Source organism: Coenobita brevimanus, chromosome 66 (assembly GCF_032717465.1).
Source record: "Coenobita brevimanus isolate Jiangsu-jjx chromosome 66, ASM3271746v2, whole genome shotgun sequence".
Classification (NCBI taxonomy): domain Eukaryota; kingdom Metazoa; phylum Arthropoda; class Malacostraca; order Decapoda; family Coenobitidae; genus Coenobita; species Coenobita brevimanus.
In genome coordinates, this window is record NC_137019.1 from 37,585,572 (window position 1) to 37,599,954 (window position 14,383).

The following is a 14,383-nucleotide window of genomic DNA, read 5'->3' on the forward strand; positions in this document are numbered from 1 at the left end:
TGTTTACTTCTCAGTCGGGTTTATGTGTCTTTTGGAAATTCCTAACACCTCTTTTCAAGCGACTTTTTCTGCACATTACACCGCAATACTTTCTTGTTTGTTATTGATGCAAACCATGCTGAGTGTAATACGGATAATAAATCGCTAAGGGAGAGGTGCAAGGGAAAACGGCACTTGGAATACGACCGTCTATGTTGAATCAGTCGTTCGTGTCAGGTTCAACCAAGATCCGGACTCAGAAATGAACTTTATATCTATCCATTCATCTGTTTGGCCATTTGTGGATCTATCTATCTGTCCTTCTATCTATCTTTCGATGTGTCTATATCTGCTTCTGTTTGTCTGTCTGTCTGCCCGTATGTCTATCTATCTATGTACTCGTATGTCTATGTATGTTTCTGTCTGTAGGTTTCTATGCATTTATGTCTATTTACGTCTAACTGGCTGTCTGTCCGTCTGTCTTTTTATCCATCTATCTACCTATCTATCTACTCACCTATTTATCCATAGCCAGATCCCTTAACCCCGTAAGAGGTGGCCACAAACAAATCACCTGCATGTCACCTTTCCTTCACCATCACGCTGCCCTTCCTACAGCACACACCTCCCTTTCACTCACGTCCCTCGCACCTTAAAGAAGAGATCTTATAGAACTATAAAATTAACACTCTTCTCTTCTACGGACACATTAGCACTCTCGGGCTCCTTTGACTCTATCTGTCTATCTATCTATCTATCTATGTCTGTCTCTCTGTCTGTCTTTCTGTCTACCTCTGTCTATCTATCTATATATCTTTCTATCTATATCCATCTATCTATCTCTGTGTCTATTTGTCCTTCCTTTCTACCTACCTACCTTTCCATCTATCTACCTACCTTTCTGTCTACGTACCAACCTATCAGCCTATCTATCTGTTTATCTATCTATCTGTCCGTTTGTCTGTCTACTCTTAGCTGAATAAAATCATCTGGAATCAGCTGTGATATCATTACTTTTCCAGCCACACGAAAGTCCATTTTGCCAGAATTAATATATTCCTTCTCCCTACGTGTCAAGTGGGGTTGGTGGAGGATTAGTGCCCCTCCCTGTAAAACAATTAACTCTGAGCCCTTGGCCACCCCGTTTGGGATACATGGCGTCTGGCAATGAATGAATGAATGAATATATTCCAAATTGTATGACCCACGGCTCAGTCCAGGCCGAACGAAATCATTTGGTCTTTACTGGAGTTAATATTAGCACACAGTTCACTCGATGTAATGCTGCCAGCTTCCTTCTTCACCTTTATCATTCTTTTTCTGCGTCTGCCCTCCTCTCTTCCTATTTTTCCCAACTTTCCTGTCGCTTTTTAGTACTCTTCCTTCCTTTTCAGGTGGCTTTACGCTGAGAGACAAGCCTAATTGTTTCCTGTAAGCCAGGAAACCATTTACAACGCTGGGTGGTAACCATATAACCAACCCATACGTGTTCCCTACCTGTCAACAAGTACGTTGGCGGAGGGTTAGTGCCCCTCCCCGTGAAACAACTTACTCAAAGACAAACTACCACTCATTACGGGATTATGGTGACTATTGATAAATAGAACAAGTGCTCGAGGGCCCTTCGGGCACCTCGCACTTGTTCCTGCGGAGGGCTCTCGAGTTCATGTGCTGTTCTAGTGTATCGTTGTCACTTGGATTTTTTGCAGCTAACCAATTGATCGTGTTATTTGCAGCTTCGGGAATGGAACCCAAGTTGTCCGAACGCAAGTCCGAAATACTTTAGCTGTATCTTTGGGCAGAAAATTCTACGGAGATCCTATGCCGGGCGCCAGGAGCGGCGTTTTTTTTTTTGGTCAAAATGTGATCGCTCATTAAATATAGTAAAGTTTTTCAATCATGATGGGACCAAGTTTTTTCACATCAGCGAATTTTTTGCGATTTTTGTGCCAATTTTAGTTATGCGATTTGAATGTGTAGTTTCGGCTGCCCAAAATACACACACACACACACACACACACACACACACACACACGGCTAGTGCTATAGTATATTAGATTAGATAATAATAATAATAATAATAATAATAATAATAATAATAATAGCAAGAGCCTGGCCCCATCGGACCACTTAACTCCTGGTCAAATTAGGGCCATCTCTGAACCACTCGTCTCTTTGGAACAAGTGTTCCGACACCGCAAAACACTTGCCAAAATGAGAGCCATTTCCTAACAGCTACAGCCACCATCACCATCATTAACACCGCCATCACAGCTATCACCACCACCACCACCACCATCACCGCCATCATAGCTACCACTACCACCACCACCATCATCACTACCACAGATACCACCACCATCATCATTACAGCTACCACCATCACCATCATTTCAGATACCACCACCACCACCATCACCACCACAGCTACCACCACTACCACCATCACCACATCTACCACCATCACAGCTACCACCACCAGCACTACCACCACCACGGCTACCACCATCAGCATCACCATCACCACCACAATGCTCCTCCTCCTCCTCCTCCTCCACACTCTTCCATAGGGCAAAGGGGTCCAAGAGAAGGAGCAGGAAAAATGAAACTGAAGAAATACGAAACAAATTGCCACTTGAATTAAGTCATTCTTTTCTAGTTTCCACTCCTCAACCTTCTCATCTAAATCCTTTCATTAAGCCCTTTTGCTTCTTTCCCCTCTCCCTCTCTCTGTCTTGTCTGCCACTTCTCCGTTTCCCACTGTTTATTTTTACTAACTTTTACATTAAGAAAGCAACTCTTTGTTTTACTAATAAGGGAGGATCGGATGAATAGGATGTCAAGAACCGCGTGGGTTGTGCATCTTCGCAGCTATGTTTGTGTATCTTTGCTCCTCCTCTCCATTCCATCAAACTCCTCCACTCACAGATTATGTGAATCTCTGCAGCTAAGTAGCTCTATGTAAGTTAACTCTTGTTCCCCTCTCTACTCCACTTATCTCCTTCACTAACCTCTCCACTCTACCTACCGCCTCTAGTAAGCTCAATCCCTCCACTAGCAGTGTGTGTGAATCTTTGTAACTATGTACTGATAAGTAAATTTAACTCTTGCCTCATTCTCCACTCCACCTGATTCATTGACTAACCCCTCCACTCCTCCATCCACAGAGTGTCATCTTCCACGTGGACTCGCATCCAGTCTTCGTCAACTTTCACCAGTGCGTCACCTTTGGCTTCTTCCGGACGCAGGCGGAAGAGGTCACTTATAATCTCTTCTGTCTTGCCGCCATGTATTTTCTTCCCCTCATCATCATCATCATCGTCTACCTCAGAATCCTTTGGGAAATCTCACAGAAGTCAAGAGATTCAAAAGGTTAGTCCAGCGCAGTCTCTTCTTATGCTGTCTCAATACTCCACTGTCTTGAAGCAATGCACCAGAAATTCCTTTTATAGCATTGTCAAGTATTTCCTCCCACTGGCCGCCATCATCATCGTCTGGTTAAGAATCCTTTAGATAATCCCACCGAGGTCAAGAGATAAGTAGATAAGTATGTAAATTGATTAGTAAGTATGTAAATTGATTAGTAACTTAATGATGAAGTTACGTTTCCAAGTCTTTATTCATTCATTCCTCACACAGCATGGGGGGAATTGATAATGGATGCAGTATCGAAACAGTAAAATGAAATTATATGATATAGAAGTTCATGTATTGCTCAGTTTAGCTCAAGATTGTTATCCCCACCCCACTGCTCGCGGGAAGTGGGTAAGACACGGCATTTCTCCAGGCAAGAGGAGGAGACGGAAGTGGTTCTGACAAAAATCATTACAGGAAGTGGCTTTGGGTGAATTTTGTTAAGTTATGGAAATCGTCTTAGGGATAATTATAGTTTTATTTGCGTTTGCTGTTAGACTCAATTTTTGGACCGGAACTGCTCAGTTCAGCTGGGCTTGTTTTGTATGGGTTAGTTCTTATGCTCTGTTATAATACTGTGTCAGTGGTTGTGTCTTGTCTCGCTGTCATTTCTCCCATCATCATCATCATCATCTCTCAGAAGTGTAGGAAGTTAAAAGGATAGTTGTTTTCATTCAGATGTAGTTACTATAGCTTATTCGATGTGCTGTGCGAAGTAACGAGCTTCAAGCTTTTGAAAGATGGCAGCTGATTGGTTGTCCGAGTGCATTCATTATTAACGCTGTATTTTAAAATATTTTTATTAGCTATAACAACAGTTTGACGATAAGTTTGCCCAAATAAAATATTATCTATAGTTATTTGGATAGATTAATTTAAAAACAGGGCCTTACAAAGTTTATCAGATGGCGTAAATACATGTGAAATTTTGAATTCTCAGAACAAATCAAAACACGACCAGGTTAAGATTTACGATTATCTTGCATTTTTTCACCATGTTTAGGCAAATTCAAGGTAAATTATGTCATTACTGCGAAATTATGTACCACCAGAAAAAATTATTCAACTTAAGAAGGAGCTCTGTTAGTGAAGGAGTTAGTTTAGGGTAAATTTAACCACCCCGGTTCGAAAAGCCTTCCCAGGTCATAATTAACTGACGTGCTGGTAAAGACAAATATCCGGCCTACCCTCGTGATCATCCTGTCTCCTTTAGTGCGCACCCACACGTGTGCTCGAACAAGTATTGGCAACATGTAAGCAACACAGTAATAGACCCGCTGCAAACATGTTGGGAACAGCAGCGTCCAGATCATGTTGGCAACATCATGATGAAGTCTCAGCTGCCTGGTATGGACACACTTATCCCATCGCCTCTGCTGCCAGTGTTCGAAGCTGCACTGTAACATGTTTGCATACATCTGTCCAAATACTGCTGCAAACATGTATCCAAACATGTTGCCAGCTGTGTTGCCAACACATGTTCGAGTACACATGTGGACGCGCCCTTACAAAATTGTGCTGTGTCCCGCACAAAAGGTCCTTGATTCCATCACAAAACTAATACTTCTACTGATTCAGACTTTGTACTAACATGTGATTTTATATAAACTATGGTATACCTCTGGCGAGGAAGGGGTTAAGAACAGCCTCCAGCACGAGGGGCCTCCCGAAGTAGAAAAAAAGTGTCTAGAGGTAACAAGGTATTAACAGTTACTATAATCTCTTCATTCAGCTAGGCTTATAACTGCTATATCTCCACGTTGAATGTCTAGTTCTAACATGAGGTTAATACTATAATACATTGCCAGTCACGAAGAGGTTCTGTGGAAAGCATGTTGAGCCGTTGTATTGCATCACTGTGTCATCGAGCTACTGAAATCAATCTGCAAATTTAAGGGAATCTCCGTCTCCTTAAAATGAATGAACTATGCAACCATTACTGTCCCCAGCACATCCAAAAGCTTTCTCTTCCTGAAGAAAAGGAGCTTTGAGGTAACAAGGTAAGAAATACATCATGCCTACTCTGTCTCGAGTTCATCTTCCACTCCCAAATTATCATAGGATGGCAGTGGAAACGAGAGCGTCTTTCCCAAACAATAAAATTGTCTGGAAGTAAAAAGAAAAAAAAAAAAGCTAAGTTATGTTTAAGGGATTAATTCCTTGAATACCATAATGTTTATTTCTTTTTCTTAAAAAACCCAGATGGTTTAAATACCTTAAAAAATAGTTTTCGGACTGGAGAAGTTAGGTTTACCTTTCAATAATCAGTCACTGCTAACGGTCATTCTAATGCAGAACAAAATCTTCTAGAGATAACAAAGAGTAAAATGAAAGAAGACGTAATTGTGTTCTAGAAGTAAAGCTCTCTAAGCTCTCATGACTGCCAAGGACCACCAGAGAAAAGCAAGATTAACCCTTTTAATCCGGTGGCTTGCTACCACGAGACAAACTTTTCTCAAAGTAAGAAGAATCTATAGAACTGAAGAGATTAAGTAACGTTCCTTCTAACCCCTCCATTTCAAGAATTATCTTCTGAACAGACTATATGAGTTAGGAGATGGGAAGAACAGAATGCAAAGTACGCCGCCTGACTCAAGGGGTCAAACAAAGAATGACATCTGCTTCACCACTTTGACGCCATTCTATCTCCCCTTACAGAGGCGTCAAGGGGCGGGGGCGGGAGAGGGGGGCGTCTGAGGCTTCGAAGGAGTGACATGACCAACATAGAGCGTGCACGGTCACGAACACTCCGCATGACCGTCATCATAGTGTTGGCATTCATATGGTGTTGGACTCCCTACGTCGTCATCGTATTATGGTGAGTATAATTAAACTTGGCAGCATTGGTAAATCTGAGTAAGCAAAGGTGTAGGCAGTCTCTTAATTATCACTGATCATTTGTCGTATACTAATGATAAATAGATTTTATCAACTTATTTTCAACATCAAAAAGTGAAGTAGTCGTGATCGTGTTATGGTAAGTACAATTGTATCTAGTTACCCACATATTTTCTTCAGTATAGTAAAGCATGTATTTAGCTTTTTTCTGATGAACCTCCGCTTCCAGCAAGTAAATAATATTTTTTTACAATTTCTGCGTGTCTATCAACATTGGGACCATCATCATTACCATATACATTATTACCATAACCACACCGTTTACTTTAATCTCTGCCATCGCCTATAAAGATGCAGAAAACGACGTGTGTTATAATATTTAAATAGAAAACACAGGAAGCGCTTATCCCCACCATCGCCTATGAAACTTAATGTTTTTTTGTTGTAATTCTTCTTTCCTTTCAGATTATTTCTTTTATGCCTCACATTGTCAACTAATTCTACTGTCTTTGTCTGCCTTGTTACATACACCCGCCTAGGTCAGTAAGAATTATTATTTATTTCTGCATCTGGATCGTGAGCCATCTCAAAATCTAATAAACACTTCCTTGACCCACCGCCCACCTAACCACCTCAAGTGAAATCCGATAAGAATTTATTCAGATATACTGTACACAGACAGTCACGGCTGAATACGTAACCTCTGTCCAACTAACTTTACTGGCGAAGAAGATAGAAATCAGGTGTCGCTAGTGTTTACAGTGCCAGGAGTATTGATGTAGGAGTCGAAGTACTGGAGACTTTACCAATCTCAACTACTTCGGATATCTAAAACATATAGGGAAGATGTCAAACATGTAGAATTAAAGTTAAGTGAGTATTATGGTAAGAAGAGCGGTGTAAATGTTGCTACCATTATGTCTGCTCCTTTTTCAGGTTCTATTTGTGGTTATGGAATGCAGATATTTAATCACTAGAAGGTAATCAAATCAAAGCCACCATCCTTCCCTGTTACAGTATTAACTTAAAATACTGTGCACAAACAATCTACTTTGCCCTCCACACCACATCACACTTACCACATACAACACACTGTCACAACAAAGGTATTCCTTCAACACAGCCTCAGTAAAAGACCTGTGGGAGCGATCAGTTGATGTCGTCATTCCTTAGAAGCCACTGGGTTCACAGCGAGATGAATACCAACAACATCTGCAGTCATTTCTCTCTCTCTCTCTCTCTCTCTCTCTCTCTCTCTCTCTCTCTCTCTCTCTCTCTCTCTCTCTCTCTCTCTCTCTCTCTCTTTGTCACCAGGTGATTTTATTTATTTTGAGAAAAATATCCAATGGTGAATGGGTTAATGATGGCTATAGCTAACCACCTCATTGTAGAACTCTCTCCAAAGCTGATATGAAATTGACTGAAGGCAGCATGCATGAAAAATGTATAATAAGACTAATGAGGCTAAGATTTATCGTCATAACTGTTCACAAAAAAATATATATAAAGCTTCCAGATATTCTAGCTGTTATGCAGCAGATACGGTGTCTTATCACTTATTATCTCATCATTTGCAGCATTGGTTCGGGCAAAACTAATGCCTTTTAGCGCATCAAAAGGACGACGTGTTTTAGTGTTATTCATGCTACTTCAGGAATGTGTCATTAAGTTTAACGAAGACCTCACTTATTGCCGGGGTTAACGAGGGCTGCAAAGAGCCCCTTCATACGAAAAGTACGTCTAGAGGGGATCGTTGCTGTAACAGTATGCTCACCAAATGCATTGCAGGGTTGTTAGAAGTATATCAGTAGAACATTAGAAGTAAATCAGCAGTCTAAAAAAATTATGTCCACTGTTTTGAAATACTAATTATCTGCTTGACATCTGGTCAATTTTTACCCTATGAGAGGTGCAGGATATGGGATTAGAATACTTAGCTACGACATTTAAGGAGAGGATAAACAACTGCGTTCGCTGGTTTGTAACAATAAACCTCAGTTAGTTGGAACACTTTAACCAATTCGACCACCTAGCGTCATTTGATGATGTGGTTACCTGTAACCCAGGAAACCAGTTATCTTGTCGATCAGTGCAGAGTCAATGTGGGCAGTATTACATGGAGTGAGTGGATGGTGGGCAACCATATCTACTTTGATATTAGCTTATGAGAGACTTCTAAACTAACAAGGGTATGTACAGCCTTATCTAATGTTTTCACGATAAGAGGGCTCTCTGAGCTTAATATAATATCTTGAATATCGCAAGTATGTAATAATAAAGATGTCATCGAAATGAAGTGGTTAACTGCTTCCACCCAGAATATCATCTTATCCATATCAGTGACCTCTTTTCACCTTCATTATCAAGACACCTTTTTCCCTCTTGTCAGGCTAACACCAGATGATTTTACAGAACACTGGGAGGATCTACAGTATAACGGTGAAGGGTTAATGTGGATAACTGAAGGCTATAAACTCATCAGATCGAAAAGTCTCTCCCAAGATGTATGATATCGCGTGAGTATGGCAAGAACTTTTTAAGGAAAAATAAACGTCACTGTAATTGATTGACTTGAAAACAGGTGTACGCAGGCACTTCTTCTACCTAGAGACTTTTTCTTAAAGTCTGAGAGGACCTCTCGCACTGGATGGTTGATGAAGGATACATTTAACCCTTCCAGCTAGAAAACTCTCGCCTAGTTGTCATCTGAGGACTGCCATAGATACATGAATCACGGCTGCCGCACACCTTGTTTCTAACTTTCCAGCGTTTCTGTTGATTGTCTATTATTTCTAGTAAGTGGAAAAGAAACCTTGTTATAAATAATCCATGAAAAAATTAGGTCTTCTTCCTTTACACAGCCACAGTCTCATCATTATCAACAACACACAACTTACCATTTCATCACCTCTTTATATCCTTCATGTCTCCACCAGAAACCACACACGCTAGCCTACTCTGCAAAGTCAGCTTCCCATAGACTGAGAGCGAAGAACCGACTCCATACTAACTTTAACGCTGTATAATGTAGGTGCTGACCTTGTACAAGGACTTCATTACCTTCGCTAACGAAGTTGGGCGAAGATTATGTGATCACCTGTGTCTGTCTGTTGTCCACAAAATAACCAAAAAAAGTTACGGTCGAATCTCGATGAAATTTTCTGCGGTGAAGGGGTAAACCATTGGCCAAGGAAAAGTTAATAAGTTTTTTGAGAGGGATCCGGATCTAGGTGAGGATCCAGGAATGTTTTCCTGTTTTCACGGATACATTGCAGGTGCGGATCCAGGAATGTTTTCCTGTTTTCACTGATACATTGCAGGTGCGGATCCAGGAATGTTTTCATGTTTTCACTGATACTTTGCAGTTAAATCTAAAACCATCAATGATTATTTTTCCCTGATGAAAAATAAGACAGTCATGCTTTTTGTCATGGCATAGGCTGAAAAATTCAGCCTGATTTTTTAAGTTTTGGCGACAGTGGCGTTGACGGAGGTGTTCGCTCTCTGAGTGCTTTCTTTCTCTTTTGTGTTGAGTTCACCTCTCATGTGTAGGGTGACGGGGCACATCCCATACAGCTCTGGCAAACAGGGTGGAGTCAAAGAAATTTCGTTTCATGGTTTCCTCTCCTTTTAATGACTCCCCTCAACTTATTTTTTTTTTTTTAGTGTTGCAGCTTTACACCTTTATTTTACTATTGCTGTTTCACAGGTATTTGCACCTCTGAACTCTGCCTCCCTTCATATTACAACGACTACGCAGCATCCGTCTTGCTACACACTCTCACTCTTTTTTTTGTCCAACTCTCTTAGTGCAAGAAGTTTGCGATATCCCTAATCTTTAATATAGGCAACTGATGAACTCTGGAATTTTCTTCATTATTTTGCTCTCCTTAACCTATGATGCCCAATGTTTTAAACGTAATGCTTTCAGGCACCTTGAAATAAGCGAATCTTAAGTTTTGCTTTCGCTTGTTATTTATCTATCTCTCTATCTATCTATCTATATATATATTTTTTTGCGGAAAGGAAAACATTTCTGTGTTCGTTTTTGCATAGAAACGATGACTTCGTAGTGTACGGTTGACGTATATCTGCCCAGTGTGAACTCTGTTTCCATCGTCTGTTTTTACGCACACCTCTTCTCTCCTCCATAGCAAAATTTATTCATCCATCTGAGCTTGATCCCATCACAACTATGTTTATTTATCATTCACCATATTTTTCATTACACCATTATTGCCACTTAATCGTTCCGGCTGCCTACTTTTTTCTCTATATTTATCAATCATTTCTGTTTATCACTACTTTTAAGACACTCGGTTTGACCATAGGCTATTAATTCGTTCACTTTACGTACGTGTCTGTGTTCCGTTCTTGATACCTCCAGAGGATTTACAAGACACTCCAAGAATTGACAGAGATCGATACAGTCTTCATGAACTTTTACACTACAGATCTCCCACTAAAACCAAGTAAAGTCATCTAACGGCAGCAGAAGTGAAACAAAAATTCATACATTTCTTGAGGAAGTTATCATTTAATCGTTTCCACAGCCAACTTCTTTAGTTCTCAAAGCTATGCTTTACTTAACTTTAAGTAAAATGCAGAGTTGAAACAAAAGATTAACGGTAGAATACGTGTATGGTGCTAATCTCAAAGAAGAGCCTTGATGAAGTTGTAGGTCCCAAGCATTGTCTTTTTCTGCCACTGAGCTATGTGAAGTAATTTGTAAGAGTGTGGAAAGCATGATCAAGTTATGGTCAACGAATCATAGTTATTTATATCGTTCATTAAGTTTAGTCACTTTTTAACACCTAACACCATTTATTTATTTACAACATTGGTACTATTCATAGTGTGTACCTTTCACCATCCACATATTCACTTCAACTATTCATTTTGTTCATTAGTACTTACACTTACTCACTCATGCAGACAGTTATTACCGTTCACTTAAGATCATTCGTTCATTATTAGCATTGATATACTTCAGCTTTCTATTCCATTCATTTATTCATTGATTCATTCATTCATTCTTCCATCCATCCACTCATCCATCCATCCATCCACTCATTCACTCATCCAGTCGTCCATCCATCTAACCATCCATCCATCTAACTATCCATCCATCCTTTCGTTTATTTTTTTTATTGTCAGTTTATAAACACCATTTATCTGTACCACAGGCGTGTAAAAATAGCCAATACAAAGATGCTTTAGTGTGCAGGTTATATATATCGGTACCTCATTCAGGCTAAAACATCATGAGTGTCTTACCCCCTCGTGTCTGGTGACCTATAGTTTATTGTATTTAATGTGCTAGGAGGCCATTTTATTCAGTATAGGATTGGTAATAAAAAATGTAATAAAAGCCATATCTAACTCATCCACTTGAAAAAAAATCTTACCTCAACAAAACAAAGTAAAACAACAGAAGGAATAACGAATGTAGCACCTTCGGATTCGTGGACTCACTTTACTCAAAAACGTACATTTGAGAGTAATCACCATTTTCCCGTCTGCTGCAAATATTTCCAGTTCTTTCCACATTCCTAAGTGTAGCTTCTAAGCGTTCCCTGGTTGGACTGCATACCCATCGCGAAAGTTGTACTGCTGAGCGCGTTGTCTCCAGAGAGAAAAGCAGAATCCTCCCTGGCAGAGTACGCCCATGCATGCTACCACCTGAACCCGGTTCTCGTGCATCGCTTTGCAGTTGTCTCTGTTTAAGACAATGGTGGTGTTGGAGCCACAGAGGTATAAATTTGGTATCGATATGTGTGGGAAGAGATGAGACCAAGACGGTTGCAGTATCACTGTCTGGTCCATTTTATACTATCATATAGAAAAAAAAATTGACTCTTTGACTGCTGCAAGATCAGCAGACCGTTTGAGGACCACCGTCCCCAGACACATACATATATAGCTGCCTGGTCAGCATTTGAACCATAAACGTGACTTTTACCTTAATGGAATGACATCAGAGCCAATATATAACAGGCTGAAGTGTCGGTCCCGCCCAACTTCCCACCCATCTCCGCCCACATCCACGGCGTGTAATTGAACTGTAAATTATCCTCCGTTTGCAGCAGTTCTCTCTCTCTCTCTCTCTCTCTCTCTCTCTCTCTCTCTCTCTCTCGCTCGCTCGCTCGCTCGTTCTCTCTCCATATATGTATATATATGTATGTATCGTAGTGGTGTGTGTGTGTGTGTGTGTGTGTGTGTGTGTGTGTGTGTGTGTGTGTGTGTGTGTGTGTGTGTGTGCGCGCGCGCGCGCGTGTGTGTGTGCGTGCGTGCGTGCGTGCTCGCAGACTACCAGTTCTGGTTCAGTGGTTTATCTTCCTCTTCTGTGTTTGGTATCAACCCCATCACCACTGCTGTTCTATCCATCGTCACATCTCCACACCTCACACAACCACACTCGCTCTCTCACCACCACAACACCTTCAGCATCAATATACAGTCAGTCATCACATCGCCATAATCTCTCCCCACACTACCACATAAACACCACAACCCACGTCCATCACCACCACACAGCCAACTATGCCACAACACATCCCTCTCATCTCCTCTCCTCCCCACTTACGCAACTGAAATTGGTTTGCTGGTGATAGATCAAAGGATGATACGAGCACTGTTATTTCCTCATGGAATGTGTCGACGTTATACACCAACATATGCTAAAGGCGTAGTAGCATTTAGATTAGTTCAACTTAGGTTTGGCTGGACTGGCTAAGTTAAGTTAGGTTAGATGAGGTTACGTTTCAGTCGGGTAGGGTAGTATAGATTGTCAGGGTACACTGAGCTAGAAAGCGCTAGGTTAACTTAGGGAAGGTTAGATTATTTTCCGTTAGATAAGGTCAGATAAACTTAGAATATTATGGTTAGGTCTCTGTAATGGAGTACTTCAGTATTATCTATCATATGCTTTGAGTACGTAGGGGTTAGGAGGCTGAAATACTCGTATATGGGAAATGTCCTATTTTAGAAATCATAGTAATCAGTAATCTTAATGTCACTGCGTTTCCGATTTTTTTTTTCCTGGTAGGACAAGAAAAGGAGAGTGTAGAAATTCCTTTGTATTTTGTTCTTCCTACAAATTCAACTCCTTTTTGCAACATGAAAATCATGCAGAGTGTGTCAATCTCTGCGCAGATATTGCTTTGTATTTTTGCTTCTACAGTAACGTCTTCACTTTATTCTTCCTTCGGGCAGAGGCATGTTGTTCATCGCAGAGAACACATTTAGAGCTTTGGGGTTAGATACTGACTTAGGCAATTTCTTCACGACTGTGTATACTTGTTTCGTCCTCAGCACAATGGCTTATGCGAAATCGACTTTTCCTCAGAATATTTCGCCCTGAGTGAAAGAGTTAATTTTCCTAAAGCCGTAGATACTGTCTCATGTAAGCAGTCAGACATGACATACGTATACTCAGACTTCTCTTGCTGCACTATGGAAATACTAAGTATGATCAAAGAGTTCTGATGATATATTATCTCAAGTTGGTAATGAGTGGAAAGTGATTCGATCAGTTGACTGTAATGCATCAGCCACTCTTCTGGTTGCCATAATTCACAGAACTCGATACCACGCACTTGCGCACCGTAGCAAGGTACTGTTGTAGTTACGTGACTCCCTCACCGTCGACTTTTGGCAGCACCCGGGACGATGTCGCATCCTTGCTGATGACCCACAGATGCACTGTGTAATTTCCTCTTCCAGGTTGATTGATGGATAGGCACTGGATCCAGTATTCTCATCCAGGGTCACAAGAGGGATATGAAACCTGGGTTTTCGGATATGACCCTGAGGCCAACAGACTGAGCTCCCACAAGAACACATTCACGTCACTGAGACCCGAGGAAGCTCGTTAGTCTGGATTAAAAGCGAACGCCACCGTGGTCGCATTTTCTGACATGGAAAGAAACACGTGTACTGAATTTTCCCTTGAGGTGCTATTGTTAATACTACTTCTTAAAGCAAGTTTTGAAGTGCCTGCGTATGGCAGTGAGATGCAAATAATGCGAAAAGTGGAATGGCTCGAATGCTTCAGTCCCACAACGTACCTAGCCACGTAGCGCTGTTATCCATCAGGTTGTGACCAAAGAAAACTCCATTAGTTCATCATCAACCTAATTCACCTGATTTA

At 40.9% G+C, this 14,383-nt stretch overlaps 1 protein-coding gene across 1 annotated transcript in view; it reads left to right on the forward strand.

Annotated features, from left to right (window-relative positions):
- The window catches only part of LOC145405347 (adipokinetic hormone/corazonin-related peptide receptor variant I-like), a 126,506-nt gene that overhangs the window by 80,143 nt on the left and 31,980 nt on the right, over positions 1 to 14,383 (forward strand). Inside the window, exons 4-5 of the mRNA XM_080276757.1 lie at positions 3,147 to 3,351; positions 6,052 to 6,211. Coding sequence (XP_080132883.1) covers positions 3,147 to 3,351; positions 6,052 to 6,211 — 365 coding nt within the window. The remainder of the gene's footprint in view (positions 1 to 3,146; positions 3,352 to 6,051; positions 6,212 to 14,383) is intronic.